Source organism: Ananas comosus, linkage group 16, assembly GCF_001540865.1.
Source record: "Ananas comosus cultivar F153 linkage group 16, ASM154086v1, whole genome shotgun sequence".
Classification (NCBI taxonomy): Eukaryota; Viridiplantae; Streptophyta; class Magnoliopsida; order Poales; family Bromeliaceae; genus Ananas; species Ananas comosus.
Genome location: NC_033636.1, coordinates 8,708,104 through 8,725,638, shown reverse-complemented (window position 1 = coordinate 8,725,638; position 17,535 = coordinate 8,708,104). Strand labels below are relative to the sequence as shown.

At 34.4% G+C, this 17,535-nt stretch overlaps 2 protein-coding genes across 2 annotated transcripts; one reads left to right on the top strand and one right to left on the bottom strand.

Moving 5' to 3' along the window:
• Positions 8,043–9,460, top strand: LOC109722430 (senescence-specific cysteine protease SAG39-like). The gene is made up of 2 exons (XM_020250494.1): positions 8,043–8,541; positions 8,701–9,460. The coding sequence occupies exons 1-2, from the start codon at positions 8,217–8,219 to the stop codon at positions 9,276–9,278; spliced, it is 903 nt and encodes a 300-aa protein (XP_020106083.1). The 5' UTR covers positions 8,043–8,216; the 3' UTR covers positions 9,279–9,460.
• On the bottom strand, positions 12,619–15,844 carry LOC109721912. Its single transcript, XM_020249730.1, has 4 exons — positions 15,481–15,844; positions 15,311–15,387; positions 14,896–15,007; positions 12,619–12,977 (listed from the first exon to the last, which is right to left on the bottom strand). Exons 1-4 carry the CDS (start codon positions 15,810–15,812, stop codon positions 12,848–12,850), a joined length of 651 nt encoding a protein of 216 aa, XP_020105319.1. The 5' UTR covers positions 15,813–15,844; the 3' UTR covers positions 12,619–12,847.

The window sequence follows — 17,535 nt, the reverse complement described above, 5'->3', positions numbered from 1 at the left end:
TTTCTATATGCTTGCAACGTGTCAAGTTCAATTTAATATCTGCGAAAAAAAAAATTTAATATCTCCGCATAGCAAAAAATTAATATCCTTTACTATATTATTAAAAATCACCTAAAATGAAGGAAATTTTATTTCAAAGTCAACTATAATTATGTTAAGATATTTGAGAAATTCACGGATATTACGTTGCGAAAGAATTGGTGGATGCGGATATTACGCTAATATCTATCTATCTATTACTAAAGTAGAACCCTTTATAAACCCTATGTGAGAAGCTGACACGTGGTTTTCTATATGCTTGCCACGTGTCAAGTTCAATTTAATATCTGCGAAAAAAAAAATTTAATATCTCCGCATAGCAAAAAATTAATATCCTTTACTATATTATTAAAAATCACCTAAAATGAAGGAAATTTTATTTCAAAGTCAACTATAATTATGTTAAGATATTTGAGAAATTCACGGATATTACGTTGCGAAAGAATTGGTGGATGCGGATATTACGCTAATATCTATCTATCTATTACTAAAGTAGAACCCTTTATAAACCCTATGTGAGAAGCTGACACGTGGTTTTCTATATGCTTGCCACGTGTCAAGTTCAATTTAATATCTGCGAAAAAAAAAATTTAATATCTCCGCATAGCAAAAAATTAATATCCTTTACTATATTATTAAAAATCACCTAAAATGAAGGAAATTTTATTTCAAAGTCAACTATAATTATGTTAAGATATTTGAGAAATTCACGGATATTACGTTGCGAAAGAATTGGTGGGTGCGGATATTACGCTAATATTTAAATTCAAATACGATGATATGTTTAATTCAAAATTATGATAGGTCATAAAATTCAAAATCTAATTTTTATCTATTTCAAGATTTAAATTAAAATGCGTCAAAATTTAATAGATTATTTGAGATGAATGGTTCATTAAATCAAATTCAAAATTCAAAATTTACGTGTCAAACTCTATTCTATTTACTGTATTATTAAAAATCAAATTAAATCAAATTCAAAATTCAAAATTTAATTTTTATCTATTTTAAGATTTAAATTCAATAGAACATATTATTTTTATTTTATTATTTAAATAAATACGAAGCAAGTATTAATTATTTTTCTTTGATGTCTTATTGTTTTCAAGATATCATATCATTCAAAATAAAAACGTATTAGAGTCACTTTCATGGAATGCTAATAAGGATGTGGAATTCTCAAAACTTGACAAAGATCTAAACGATGGTGCTAATACTAGAGGTCAAATCATCTTAAATTCTGTGCCAACCACATTGTTGACGAAGGTATTTTCTTGGATAATGATAAAGTTATCGTATTCAAATTATATTCAAATTTTACAACCCTAGATTTATTATGTAGATAATTATTTTATATTTAATTTAAATTTCTCCTAAAGTAGGGTGGCATAATGATAAAGTTATATGTCTTTTTACCTAATTAATTTTCAATACACAAAATGGATATACAATGGTAAACATATACCATTGAGATTTAGTAATTGAAGTATTTGATCTTTGATGTTAGGACCCATTCTTTATTGTAAATTTGATTTATATTTGATTTTTAGAATCAAGTACTGTTATAATGTTAGTGAATGATTATTTTTCACATATTTTTTTATATGATTTTACTTTCAAGTTATTGACTGAATGATCAAGTTATTATGACTGAATGATCAAATGATCAAATTATTTTTTTTATATGATCAAGTTATGTAATTTTTTCTTTAGCTTTTGTACTTTAACTTTAATATGTACTATAATTAAGATTAATAGTATATTTCTTTATTTGTTAAAAAAAAATAATATTAATTATAATATTTTTCTTTTATCAACACATAATAACTTTTATTATTCTATATTATTATATTAGCCGTGCATCGCACGGGTCAAATTAATAACTATTGACTTTTTAAGATATTTATTCTATACTATAATTAAGATTGATAGAATATTTTTTTATTTGTTAAAAAATATAATGTTAATTAAAATATTTTTCTCTTATCATTACATAATAACTTTTATTATTTTAAATTATTATATTAGACGTGCATCACACGGGTCAAAAACTAGTTACCGGACTATTATACAGTAAAATTCAATTCCACGAATAAGCCGCTTATTCCACAAATATAATTCTTGACGTGACATTCATGACGTGTCGACCAACAACATGCTGAGGGAAATTATTGGCTGGAATAGACTTCCTCTTGCTATAATTCGAAAATCAGCCCTTAAAAATTTAATCATAATAATGATGTTCAAATTGATTCGAGATTAATCGTACTCCATTTGAAATAACAAAAAATTTACTTTGGAGCTGTTTGATCTAATGAAATTACAGGTATATTATAGTTTTAATTTGTGTGCAATTCTAAGTGTGGTATTTAGTTCAATATATTTGAATTTAATTAAGTGCATTTTAAACTAGACAAGGCAACTCGACAACAGCAATTGAAATTACGTTAAAATTAGCCGTAATTTTAAATTTTACAGCTAGAAAGAGTAATTTTAAACAAAATGCTTACATATCTAGTAATCAACTTCTAAACAATTTTCTTCTAAGAAAAAATTAATCTTCCCTATTATATTCGGATGCTGTATCACCGAAAATAACTCAATAATAACGAAGCCCAAATACTTCAAAGTATTCTGACCTACCTCTATGCTTGTATAGTTATAAAATGTGTAAATACATGCAACTAACCTAGTTATTTATAGTCGCAGTCCTCGCTTCAAACTACGTCTAACCAAACAAAATATTTGTATTTACAGTTTCATGCATCTAACTACTTTTCTCTCGACAAAGATAATTATTTATAAAGATGGATTTCACCCTCTCGACATCGAGCAAATGCTGGGTCGATCGAGGAACCCCTAACTTGATCTGAAGCTTCATCTGGTCTGAATTAACGCCCGGTATCGACCCTGCAAGGGAGTAAACCCAGATCTTCATATTAACTCATCCCAGCCACTAAAATCCTTCAAATAAGATTCTTTTCACCACCAACCCACAAAAACCAAATTAACCAATAGACCCTAATTCCCCAAAACACTTAAAAGCCTCCGATCAATTATCACCAAGGGCAGCAAGCACAATCAAGCATGCTAGGCACTTCGTCGTATCACAACTACAATGCAGCTAAAATTCCCCCAAAAGATCAAAAAAGAAAAAGCGAAATAGAGATCATCTTGAGATCGAAGGAGCCGATCCTCGGGCCTGGATGGCGAAGTGTAACTAACTCAGGGATGTAACGTGGGGCGTGCCGGGCCTCGGGCCTGGATGGCGCAGGCCGGTCAGGGCTTCATGCCGGCCCTTTAATATTTTAAAATTTACTAAAACTATTAAAATAATTTAAAATTTTTTTAAAAATAAGATAATTCTCTTTTGCATAATATGTTAGATAAAAAATAATAATAAATTTTCTTAAAATATTTATAAAGTAATAAATTTTTAAAATAATTTTAAGTTTAATAAAGTTATAAATTTTTTTAAAAAGGTTTGCTTTTTTCGAAAGATAGCCATCTTCCGATAAGGGCCTAGGGCCTAGGGCCCTAGGTTCTTGTCTCTCTCCACCTTTGGAGCCTTGCTCCTCAAGTCCTAAGGCCCCAACTCCCAAAGACCCGCTGATCGGGCTACAAGCCGCACTACTGGCCCGGCACGGCCTAGGTCCATAACGGACCGTGTCATGCTGGGCCTACGAGCCCTGGGGGACTCGCCTACCATGGCCCGGAGAGCCGGGCCAGGCCGGCCCGGCATGGATGCTATAGTTGCCCTGCCGGGCCACGGCCCGACCCGGAGTCATGCCGGGCCGCCCGGCCTGTTTTACAACCCTAATATAAGTGTAAATGCAGACCAACAAAAAAAAAAAAAAAGAAAAAAAAAGTGTCCGTTAATATATCAAATTATATAAAATAAGTGTTTACAGGATAAAAAAAGAGGGCTTTTTTTGCAAATAGCCCCCTGACAATTTTTTTTTTTAAATTAGTCCTGTCAAAAATTTATTTGCAAAAATAGCCTTGGCCCTGGCCCTGCCACGCAAGCGCCACGTCAGTGCCACGCGGGCGGTGCTGGGGCCAGGTGCTTAAGTTGAACACGGTGAACCATTCACCGTGTTCAAACACGGTGAATGGTTCGCCGTGTCCAATGCGTATATTCGAGACTCAGCCATTTTTTGGCTAAGTCCGGGGTATTTGTATTGGACACGGTGAATGGTTCACCGTGTCCAATATAGTTCACCGTGTCCAATACAAATACCCCGGACTTGGCAAAGTTTAGGTATTTGTATTGGACATGATGAATGGTTCACCGTGTCCAATACAAAAATCCGGACTTAGCCATTTTAACTCCGGATATACGTATTGGACATGGCGAACCATTCACCGTGTTTGAACACGGTGAATGGTTTACCGTGTTCAACTTAAACACCTGGCCCCAGACCCGCCCGCGTGGCGCTGACGTGGCGCTTGCGTGGCAGGGACAGGGTCATATTTGTAAATAAATTTTTGATAGGGCTAATTTTTTAAAAAAAAATTTGTCGGGGGCTATTTATAAAAAAAGTCCTAAAAACGAACAATGATGGCAAACGTTTGTGTACGTACAGCATCATCAATCTTGTATAGCATCATTAATCTTTGTATATTTTGCTTTATAAATTAGAAAATGACATAATGTTATAGACTAGTGATTTGTACGTGTAGGGAGAAAATTTCTTTTTGGTATTAGTTTAGTTCGGGTGGGTCAGACCTACCGATCTTAGTATTACTTTAGCTTGGATGGGTCAGACCTACCCGTCTTAGTATTATTCTATCATCATTTCTTTCTAGACAGTATTATAATTGGGTCATCATTCTTTTTTTTTTTCGAGCTAAAATTATAGAAAATGTTCTTGCACTTTACTTGCCCTGTCCCAATTCATACATGAAAAAAAATTGTGTACGTTTCTATTATAATTATTCTACCATTATTTCGATTACACTTGATAGTTGAATTAAATTGTAAGATTTTATTGAAGTTTGTGGCGCGCTAACATGTATACATGCGAGGTACACCGTAGAGTGAAAAGTATTTTAATTTATTTTATTACTTAAATAGATTTATTAATTTATTTACATAACATGCATGTTAAAAGATTATTTCAAACTCACTTGTAGTCGAAGAAAAGTAAATTTTAACGACCTTACTAAGTTATTTGGAGATATGAGATTGGATGCTAATNCATAGCCACATCATTCAACTTTCTTTTTTTTTTCTTTTTTTTTTGAGAGATAATAGCACGCTACCCGCTTCGTTTATTTCATTTAGAAATAAACTTAGCTGGAAATGTGAATCAACTAGAATTCGAACTAGGGTCTCGAATACCAATCATCAAGTTCTTTACCACTTGCTCTAGAAACGGTCGTATCATCACCCAATATTATCAAATAAATAATTTGGGAAACCACTAGAGACAATATTATAGAAAAGTTGTCCCCTTTCCCTTCGTCGTTTAATGGCGGTTCCCTGATCAGTACGTAGAATTGTTCACCGGGTAACAGTACCGTGGGAAACTATTGTGTTGACCCAACTCTACGTACCTCAGTTTCCAAAAAGATAAATACCCCAGCGTATCCGTTGGTTCGAAAATAAATTTTTTTAATTATTAATTATTTCTGAGACCGGTACAATTTTGGAGATAACTTTGGAGATAAACAGAAATAGATTAATTTTATATTTGGATAAAAATTAAATTATTTTTGAGAATTTAAAAAAAAGTATTTGAATAGTTAGACAGGAACTATAGGAATAAGAGTAATTATAGTTTTAAAATAATAATATTTTATATAAATAATTAACATCAAAATATTAATTAAATAGTAATTTAACAAATTAATTAATTAATTAATCATGAATACTATTAGATAATCATAATTATTGATAAACAAATTAATTAGGACATTAATTAATTATTAATAAATTAACCATGAGTATTGTTAATTAATATATTAAATAACTATAAAATAATTTGATAAATTATAATAAATTAATAGTTAATTATTTAATCAGTTATATTGGTCAAAATATTAATCGATTAATTTTGTAATTAGATATATAATTAGTTATGAATAATAAATTAATTACTAAATAGTTAATTAAATATTTATTATAGTAATAAATCAAGTTGGATAATTATTAATCTAGCTAATAACTTAATAAAAAAATATATAGTATATTAGCTAGTAATATTTTATTTTTAAAGTTGTAAAGGTATAAAGGTGAAGAATTGTTATTCCACCAAAAGGGTGGAATAATAATTCAATCCTAGTTGATTCACATTTCTAGCTAAGTTTATTTCTAAAGAAATAAACGAAGCGGGTAGCATGCTACCTATCTCTCAAAAAAAAATAATTCCACCCCCTAATTAAGGGGTTATTATGGAATAATCATTAAGAGTGAGATTAAGGCTTAATTTGGCATTGAGGCTCATCTGACTCTATTAGATAAAATGGAGTTGGGTTTAAAGTAGTATATAAAAATATGTCCGGTATAGGATCGCACAAAATATATCATAACCGACTTATCGTGATATGTGGAATACAATATTACATACGAAAATAAGCAGAATATTTTTTTATCGTATTTTCTCACCACTCGTAACGCAATCTCCCCATAATCTCAAACGAATCCTAAATAAACTCATTAATTCATCTAATACTTGAATGAATTAGAGAGGTAAAGTGGCTAACCAAAAGGTGCCCGAAGCTTTTATAGACCAGAGTCTCCAAAATTCTCACTCTCGATGTTCAGCAAACATGATTTTAAAAAATTAACTGGTCCCAATGAATATGATTTATTTTAGCCTTAAAATTTAAATGTAAAATATAAAAGTTCACTTAACACAGACCTTACATTTGAAAACCTTAATACATAGGAAAAACTAAACTTTTTGTAAAAAAACCGACAGTCCCTAGTGCAAGTGGCAAAGGGCTTGGTGCTTGGTACCCGAGGTTCCAAGTTAGAATCCTAGTTGATTCATATTTCCAGCTAAGTTTATTTCTAAATAAAATAAACGAAGCGGGTAGCGTGCTACCTATCTCTCAAAAAAAAAAAAAAAAAACTTTTTGTAAAAAAAGCTGCTTTTGCATTTAGCACTATCAAAAAAAAAAATTCCTTATAAATAGCCCTACAAAATATAATTACAAAACTGGTGCTATCTCCGCATTATTAGCGGCATATCAACGGTTGGGACTAAGAATTAAGTTGAATACAGTGAACGATTCATCGTGTTCCATTTATTTAGAAGGATGCAACCATCCTAATCAGCCTGCACAGCTGTGCAAAAATTCGTGTTTAGTTTAAACACGGTGAATCATTCACCGTGTTCAACGTGAATGGTTCACCGTGTTCGACTTATGTCTACCCAGCCGCTCGCGTGACGCTTGCATGGTGGAAATAAGACATGGTGGAAATAAGATAAGTTTTGCAATTATAAATTTTGTATAGTTATTTGTAAAAAAAAAAAATTGTGAGGAAACTAAATACAAAAAAAGCCACTTTAAAAATGAATTAATTGTTTCATTACATATAAGAAAGAAGTCGCCAATACTTATATATTTTTAAGATATAAATATAAATTTTAAGTATGTTACGCTGTCTCTACTATTTTCGAGACATAAATTTGAATTAAGTAGATAATAATATTAGAAACTTAAGTAGAGGAGATTTGAACTTAGAATTTCATGTCTTGATATCGTGTTAAATTATGAAAAAGCTTTAAGCTACCGTATAATTAATGATGTTTTAGTATTTATATTTAATAGTAATTTATATATATCTTTTTAAGATCCCCTATAAAAGAGTGCGTCGACTCTTCGCCGTGCAAATTAATCACAGTCACGTCAATGCATTTCCCCAGTCCACTTCTCATCTAGCGCCCGTCACGGGGAGCGTTGGATTCACGTCTAAACTCAAAAACCCTTCAATCCTAGCCCTATATAAACCCTACCTGGCCATGCAAAAATATATACATCGATCACTACGTACGTGCATTCACAACTGCAAACTCACTAACTCTATCAAAATTCACATACCTAAATGGCTTCTAGTGCTACTGCCACCCGTTTCCTCTTACTCTTCTTCCTCCTAGGCGTCGGCCACCGCATCGGCCGCCCGCACCGCGAGGAACCGCACGTCGACGGAGGAATCCGTGCGGCGCATGCACGAGCAGTGGATGGCGCAGCACGGGCGCGTGTACAAGGACGCCGCCGAGAAGGAGCGGCGGTTCAGGATCTTCAAAGCGAACGTCGAGTACATCGAGTCCGCCAACCGGGCCGGCAACCGGTCGTACACGCTCGGCACCAACCGCTTCACCGACCTCACCAACGAGGAGTTCAGGGCCTCGTACCTCGGGTTCCGGCCGACCCCGCGCCCCGATGAGGCGGTGCAGTCGCCGTTCAGGTACGCCGACGACCCGACGCCGGATAGCGTGGACTGGAGGTCGCAAGGCGCAGTTACTCCCATCAAAGATCAAGGCCAATGCGGTAATGACGTCGGAGAAAGAATTAATTACACTTCGAGATCAGTAAATATTTTTCTTTTGAAACAAATTAATTTTCGAAATAAAATTACGCGAACCAAACACGGCCTACTACGGGGAATTGGATAATATATACATGGTACATACGTACATATATATGCAGGAAGTTGCTGGGCATTCTCCACGGTGGCGGCGACGGAAGGGATCACCAAGATCAGAAAAGGGCAGCTGATCTCCCTGTCGGAGCAAGAACTTCTCGACTGCAACGACTTTGGTGGCTCGTGCGAAGGCGGCGATGTCAATGCCGCCTTCAGCTTCATCAGCAAAAACGGAGGCCTGGCGACCGAAGACGCCTACCCATACCAGGGAACGCAGGGCACGTGCCGGGCGTCGTCCTCCGCAGCCACCATCAGCGGCTACGAGGAGGTGCCGGCGAACAGCGAGCCCGCCCTGCAGAGTGCGGTGGCGAACCAGCCGGTGTCCGTCGGCATCGACGGAGGCGATATGAATTTTCAGAACTACAAAACCGGCGTTTTCAACGGCCCATGCGGGACAGATCAGAACCACGCAGTCACAGCCATCGGGTACGGAACGGCCGACGACGGAACTAAGTACTGGCTCATAAAAAACTCGTGGGGAACGACGTGGGGCGAGGCTGGATTCATGAGGATCCAGCGAGATGTGCAGTCTCCCGAAGGAATGTGCGGACTCGCCATGCACGCGTCTTTCCCGACCGCATAATCCGAATACAAATCATTATACAAAAAATATATATGGATATAATGCTATGGCTTTAATAATAGTTGCTGGTAATAATAAAGCTTGGAGGTATGTATAATAAGCTTATAAAAATTAGAAAGTCATCTGTTTGGTTTGGCCACGTACTGTTATTAGATTTGAGAGGGATAATAGTATTAATTATTACTGCCTCTACGTGTTGAGAGAGATGTACTACGTACGGCCTCTACGTACGTATGATGTCTACGTACATAAATAAATGTTGTGTGCTTGTGTCTTATGATCATGAGTTCTTTTTTTCTTTTTCTTTGTTCTTTTCTTGCGCACACACCACTCTAGAGAAATTTTACAGTCATTCCTTCCAAAATATTAAATAATATTTTTATTTTTCTAATTTATTTAAAATAATAAAAATATGATAAAACTCTTACGGAAAAAATCACTCTTCAAATAAAAAAAGTATTAAATGTATTGCTAATTTTGTAAAGTACTGCTAGAAATAGCACAAAATAATTTAAAATGCATGCATTAGTTATATTGCTGTTATAGCATTACCAACTAATTAAATTATTTTTTTTAGATTTGATTGTTAAAAAATATTTTTATTATAATTTTTTTTTTCAAATAGGAAAATATGATTAGCTAGTTATAAATGACATTATGGGACTGTTATACAGTAAAATTCAATTCCACGAATAAGCCACGCTTATTCCCCAAATATAATCTTGACGTGACATTCCAGACGTGTCGACCAACAACATGCTGAGGGAAATTATTGGCTGGACTAGACTTCCTCTTGTTATAATACGAAAATCAGCCCTTAAAAATTTAATCATAATAATGATGTTCAAATTTATTCGAGATTAATTGTCTACTAGTATAGAGACCCACGCGATGCAGCGGGTAGATAATAGAAACAAAATTTTAAAGTTTTAATAAAACTTATATTTATAGCTTATTGATGTATATGAAGTTATACCATGTTAAGCGTAGCCAATTTGTATGACTAAATTCAACTGTTAAAAAAATAAAATTATAGCTAAAAATTTATATATTTTTTTTAATTATTGAAATACAGTAAGATACATAAAATTTTATCGTACTATATGCCTCTTGAATATTCTATTGTGAAAGATAAAAAATATGTTAGCTCCGGCTGAATCAAGCACCCTTATCCAAGTATCAAAACAGATTAAGGTATGAACACATAAATAATAAGTTAATGTATCTGGCTTAAAAAAATTTTAGCTGAAATTTCAGGTTCCAGTCTCCACATCATACTTCTTAATCTACGAAAGGGACTTTGCTCATAACAGCGCCTACTCAAAAAAATAATCATAGAATAAAAATAAAATATAAATATAAATAAAAAAAACTAATATGAGCACTTCTTCATCTACGCGAGCTTGCTCATCCAAATCTTATACATCTTCTAATTTTCAACTGGTAATTGCTCCCCCGCGCCGAGTCGCTTCTGAATTTACATTGCGACCTATAAACAAACATCTCATCTGCATCACCAAACTGCAATATCTAAACCGACATAGCCTTACCATCACATTAACCACAGAAATCCTAATTTTTAAACAATTTGGATTTATCAAAAAGTTTCTGCTATCCTCGAGAAGCGATCTCCCCCGCAGCGTCCCCGGCCCTTGAAGAGGCCGGAGGCTCAGGACACCGCTCGCCTTGGCCCAGTTGTGGGCGCGCATGAGCCACACGAGGAGGCAGCCGAGGCGGCGGCGGTTCACGGTGAACGGAGGCCCCGACGCGGACTGGCTCAACGGGCACTTATATGGGTTGCAGCTTGGCTTCGTGAAATGATGCTTCTCGAATGAGACAACGTTCTTCGCAGGCTCTTCTTCTTCTTCTTCTTCTTCTTCTTCTTCGTTCTCATCATCTTCGTTAATACAATGAGAGAGAGAGGGAGATGAATGTGGGGTGGGAGATTAGACGATAATATTTTTCTTATGGTGCATGCAAAAGAGGCAAGGGATTAATAGAGAAGGGGAGTGGATTAGAGTTACAAAGCCCACTCATTGATGGAATATTATGATGGATGTAATAAAATGTTGCATCTTACATGTAATTAGAGGACTGGGGAGATGAAGGATTAGGCGTTGAAAAGAGAAGAAGCGATGGGGAAGATAAGGAGACGTTGGATTTGGAGGGAGTGGAAGAGAGAGAAGAGAGACCGACATAAGAAAGAAAAAAAAAAACTCCAAAAAAAGAAAGTTGTGCCACGTTACCCAAAATATTGGGGATTAATATATGGTGAGGTTCGGTTCGGTTCAAAGATTCAGAGAGGCGGTTCATTGATTCGGTTCATATATTTAGAGAAGCAATGAGCGGTTAGGTTCAAGTGCTAGAAGAGCAATCTGATTTAGAATTTATTTGGTTTGGTTTCCGTAGAAAAAAAGCATAGTGGTTCAGTTTATTTTAGATAGTGAGCAATTCGATTCGATTCAGAGAGAGGCGGTTCATTAGTTTGGTTCAAATGTGCTAGAAGAGCGGTCCGATTTAGAATTTATTCGGTTTAGAAGAGTGGTTCGATTTAAAGAAGAGTGGTTTGATTTAAAATGGGGCTATGAGAATGAAGGATAACATGTCACTTGACAAAAAATATTGTGTCTTCATATAGATTTGTAGATTTGACATAACAAAAAATTAACTTTGGAGCTGTTTGATCTTAATGATATTACAGTTATATTATAATTTTAATTTGTGTGCGGATCTAAGGGTGGTATTTAGTTTGATGTATTTGAATATAATTAAATGCATTTTAAAATAGTCAAGACAACTCAACTGCAGCAATTAAAATCACGTTCAAATTAGCTGTAATTTTAAGTTTTACAGCTAGAAAGAGTAATTTTAAACAAAATGCTTACATGTCTAGTAACCACCTTCTAAACAAACAAATACTTTTCTTGTAAGAAAAAATTAATCTCCCTATCATATTCAGGCGCTCTATCGCTGAAAATAACAGAATAGTACCGAAGCCCAAATACTTCAAAGTATTCTAACCTACCTCTATGCACGTATAGTAATAAAATGTGTAAATATAATCTCCTAACATATGCAACCAATCAAATTATTTATAGTCGTAGTCCTCGCTTCTAACTACGTCTAACCAAACAAAACATACGTATTTACAGTTTCATGCATCTAACAACTTTTCTCTGGAAGATAATTATCAATAAATAGCAAATAGAGAAATTAATTTTCATAAAACATTCAATTCAATTGACGAAAACGACACCATTGGGGGTCATATCCTACATTGTACCCAGAAATTAAGGCATATTATCATGTTCCAAAATATGGGCTCAGTTTGGTGTTTCCCTTTGCAAACATGGACTTCCATTACTTAAAATACGCACACTTGAACTAAGTTTCGATGTACATATTCTCCAGCCACCAAACAAAAAATTCTAAGTTTGTTTTCAAAAAAGAGAACATCTTTAATACAATTACAAGCTAACAATGTACAAATATAAAGCATATAGAGAGCACATTCCACATAGGAGATTATTCTACATATGAGAAATAAAAATAAGAGACTAATGAAAACATCAATAACCTACATAAACAGCAGCATTGACTATATAGCAATCATCATTTTTATCTCCCATTGCTTCGAGGCATACACCACTTGAGCATATCATCCCTCCGTCGACGACCTCAAAACTAATAATCTTACCACTACAACATAAAGAGACAATCATTGTAAGAAATGTGTTCATTGGTTGAGTTGATCATTCTCAAAATTCAAGTAACAAAGAGTAGAATTTATGTTTATTAACGAAATGGCCGAAAGATCTGGGTCATTTCTACATTTAACTTCTCAAAAATCTAAAGAAGTAACAACTTAACAGTAGTCTAGATCATGAAAAGCATTCTCATGAAGCAACAACTTAAACCAGGTTGACCGCCATAGAGTGATTAAACAGTCTACAGTATTTGATAGAAGCTTTTCATACCGCCTCTTTATAAACGATTAAATAAATCTCATTGCTATGAAATTTCACACCCTGGAGATCGCATCAAAAAGTCACGATCATAAGTCAGCACGACCTACAACGTCAGTAAAATTCTGAGGCCATGTATCACCTTTATATTTTATTTCTAGTTTTCTAGGATGGTTCATGGTAGTGAATAGATCTCTCTCCTGCTCACTTTCTTTCTCGGCTTCTGAGGTTTTTTCGTTATATTAAATGAAAATAGACAAAGTTTGTAAATGAGACAAGTTTGAAATGGACACAGTTGAACAAGCAAGTTCAAATGAAAGGTCCATAAAGAAAACATATGGCAATTCTCCTTTAAAAAATTCAATAATAGCCTCTGACGCCATCAAACTAGCAAAAGACCAATGACTTACCAAGAAATCTTGGCAATCTTGTAGGTTATGAAGTTCAAGAAATGACCTAATTCAGTAAATCTGCTAATTAGTCATGGATCAACGAAATCCTTATTTACTGTTATCTCCTAACACCACAATTTGAATGGTGTCACATAATTGATGTTTTCTTGGCTACCGAACAAGTTAAAGCTTAAAATATTCTTGTATCTTAAATGGTCCATAATGCCCTTTCCTCCCTAGAAGTTGGTAGGTGACTAAGTAATCGGCAGTCATAATAGATTACTTGGAAATTTCCTAGTGCATTAAAATACAGAGGCGACATGCATTAAGAAGAACGAACATGGATCAGATAAAATGTTTACTATACAATCAAAGTACCCAGCGTTCTTGGTGCCAAAGACAACTAGGGATTCAAGTATGCCTTAAACCCAATATTTTCTTAAGAAAACAGTACATTCGATCCCTGTTTTGGTTACCCCAAGTAAATGGAAAATCATCACTCGATAAGAATGTAAACATGATTTAAACTACTATCTTAGTATGTTCTTCGTCACAAGTTTCAATCTGTACATAGCCACACATTCTGCGGAGATTGTAGCAGGATAGAAGGAAACGACCAACATATGTGTGATGATGAAGAGGCATATTGGGCATAAGTGGTAGAATTTTCTCATATTGGCTTTTACATGGAGTTAAATGTTGACCACACGAGTCCCAATATCCACGAATTTTATTGATTTATCAACACATTCTTATCTGCACACATGCCTTTCCCTATTTTGCAGATGCACCCTAAGCAGCTAAAACCAAAATTAGTTCAGGTAACACAGGGTTTATCATCATCTTTCCTACTCAACATGCATTTTGCATTTCTGTTTTACCAGCCCCACAAAGGTTGTTCTCTAGCCTTTCCTTCTTGAATGCAGAAAAAGAAGGGAATGTAGCCCAATTGCTTATATGCTATTACCAAATTACAAAAGGAAAGGAATCTGCAATCTAGGAAATTTGACAGAAAAAATGAGTCCATTTCATGCCCATATCTCGCTAAAGAGCTACCTTATCATGTTCATTTCAAAATTTCAAGACGCACAACATCCATTTTAATTTCTTCAATGATTTCAGATCATGCTTCATACAGATTAACCTAAGCATGACCAGGCCGAACTAGGAAACCGCATCATACTATAACACATAAAAATTTTACCCAGCATATCCTCACTAAGAAATTCAAAAATAAACAAAAAGAAATAGAATACTTACTAAGGAAAGATGGATTTCACCCTCTCGGCATCGAGCAAATGCTGGGTCGATCGAGGAACCCCTAACTTGATCTGAAGCTTCATCTGGTCTGAATTAACGCCCGGTATCGACCCTGCAAGGGAGTAAAATCAAAATCCTAATTTCAACCCCAGATCTCCATATTAATTCATCCCAGCCACTAAAGTCCTTCAAATAAGATTAGTTTCACTACCAACCCACAAAAACCAATAAACCTTAATTCCCCAAAACACCAAAAGCTTCGGATCACTTACCACCAAACGCAACAAGCACAAACAAGCATGCTCAGCACTTTACCAAATCACAACAACAGTGTAGCTAAAAATTCCCTCAAAAGATCAAAATAAAAAAAAAAAAAGCGAAATAGAGCTCATTTTGGGAACGAAGGAGCCGATACCTCGCCGGAACGCAGGAATGGAATTGGAAGAGATCGCATCCCTACAAGCTCTCATAGCCGCCACAGTGATATCTTGTCTAATTACGAATACGAGTTAACAAAGCGATAATGGAGAGAGGGAGAGAGGGATTGAGCTAGAGAGAGAGAGAGAGAGAGAGAGCATAGCCAACCCATGTTGATCGTAGCCGACGCCCATCTCCACGAAGAGGAGCTTCATGGAGGAGGCTTCGTGGTCCTCCACTCTCGCCGTACCCTCCATTGTCGAAGCTGTCGACGCGAAGGGTCGAGGGAAGGGAGAAGGGGAGTGGGAAATGGAGGAGGAGAAGAGGGCTCTCCTTCTCGCGTGGAAGGGAGGGGCGGTGACGCGGGGAAGCGAAGGTGATGGGTGGTGGCAACGGGTTGTGGTTAGGGTTAGGGTTAGGGTTTCGGATTGAGGAGGAGGCGGAGGAAGGAGACGGAGGTTGGGGACGGCGCAGTGGAGGTTGAAACAGGAAACGGCCATCAGAAGCTTGTGGCCGCTTGAGTTGAAAATGCTTAAATTTAAAACTTTCTATTTTTAAAGGTTTAGAATTTTTTTTTATTTTAATGAAGTTAAAATTCCACCGTAAATTAAATTTTTATAAAAAAATAAAAAATACTAATTTTGTTATCTGTCGTGAAGAGTCTCTCTGTTGTCATGCTAATTGATGACGAGATTAGCATTTTTTTACTCTTTCAAATTTTTGATTTTCAATATATTTATAATTATGTCAATCCAAATAAAATTGTATAATATTAAATTTTTGATAAAAATTATGATCGCTGAAAATAAAAGCAGAAACTAACAAAAACAAATCAATTTGTGTCCTTAATCATGGTGCACTACATTAAGTAAAAAAGTTCTGATGCAAAAAAATTTTCCTAAAAAAATTAAATTTATTTAAAGATTTTTTTAAAATTTAATTATTTTTTTAAAATTGTTCAGGTTAATGACCTACTACATATTATATGAGCAAATTACGTAAAGCATAAATTTGTGCCTCAAATGTAGCATTGATAATATGATGGATATTTCTCATCATTTTCATATGAAAAAAGACAAAAAAATTGTTGTAGTAAAATTTCTTTATTAGGATAATAATGATGAATCAGCGAAGCACATCAAAACAACAGAAGATACATATGGTAATTCGATCATTTGTTTTCAAAACTTATTTAATACTAGTGTAAAGACCCGCACGATACAGCAAGTAAATACTAAAAGCAAAATTTTAAAATTTTAATAAAATTTATATTTACAGCTTATTAATATATAGAAAGCTATACCATATTAAGTACAACCAATTTGCATGACTAAATTCAACTGTTAAAAAAATAAAATTATAGTTAGAAGTTATAAAGCTCACTTATTAATAAAATATTAATATGGTGCATGTAATTAAATATTGCACCTTACATATAATTAGAGGAGTGGGAAGATGAAGAGTTGGGCGTCGAGAAGAGGAAAAGGTGGTTTAATTTAAAGTTTAACTATGAGAATGAAAGATAACATACCACATGGCAAAAAATATTGTGACTTCATATAGATTTATAGATATTTTCTAATTCTAATTAGCCACAACACTTTTGGAGAAAAATATCAATTGTTATTTGCAAATTGAATTTGTTTCTTTTTCCTATTTTCTCCTAACTAGGCCATTATTCTGGAATGCGTATGGGTATAGGCACTTTGTTTAGTCGTAGAAACTATTTGATTTTCTTGAAAAAAAAAATAAAAAGTACAAAATTTGTTTGAAAATTAATGATTAAGACTAAAGTAAGGTATCAGAGCATTGCTAAAATTATATATATATATATAGAAAGAGAGAGAGAGAGAGTAGGGTTACTGTATTATTAGGAGCACAGCAGCTCTTATACTCCTAAATTTCTAACCTTTTATCATTTTAATGGATGATTACGATGAGAAAGAGAAGAAAAATTTGAGAAATCTATTTACGTCACTGTATAGAATTCTATTTTAGCTTTTTTTTCCTTAAATAATAAAAAACAAAGGTGTAACCATTTTTTTTTGCCTTTTCGCTTATTGTGATTTTGGCTTTAGGGCTCTTATCTCATATTTGTAAGAATTTTTATATTAGTTACTATTAAAAATCTGGTACTCATCATGTACTAAATTATGAGAATCTGTAACCGGCCGCTCTGATACCAATTGTTATAAATCGCATATCGATTGTTGGGATTTCGTA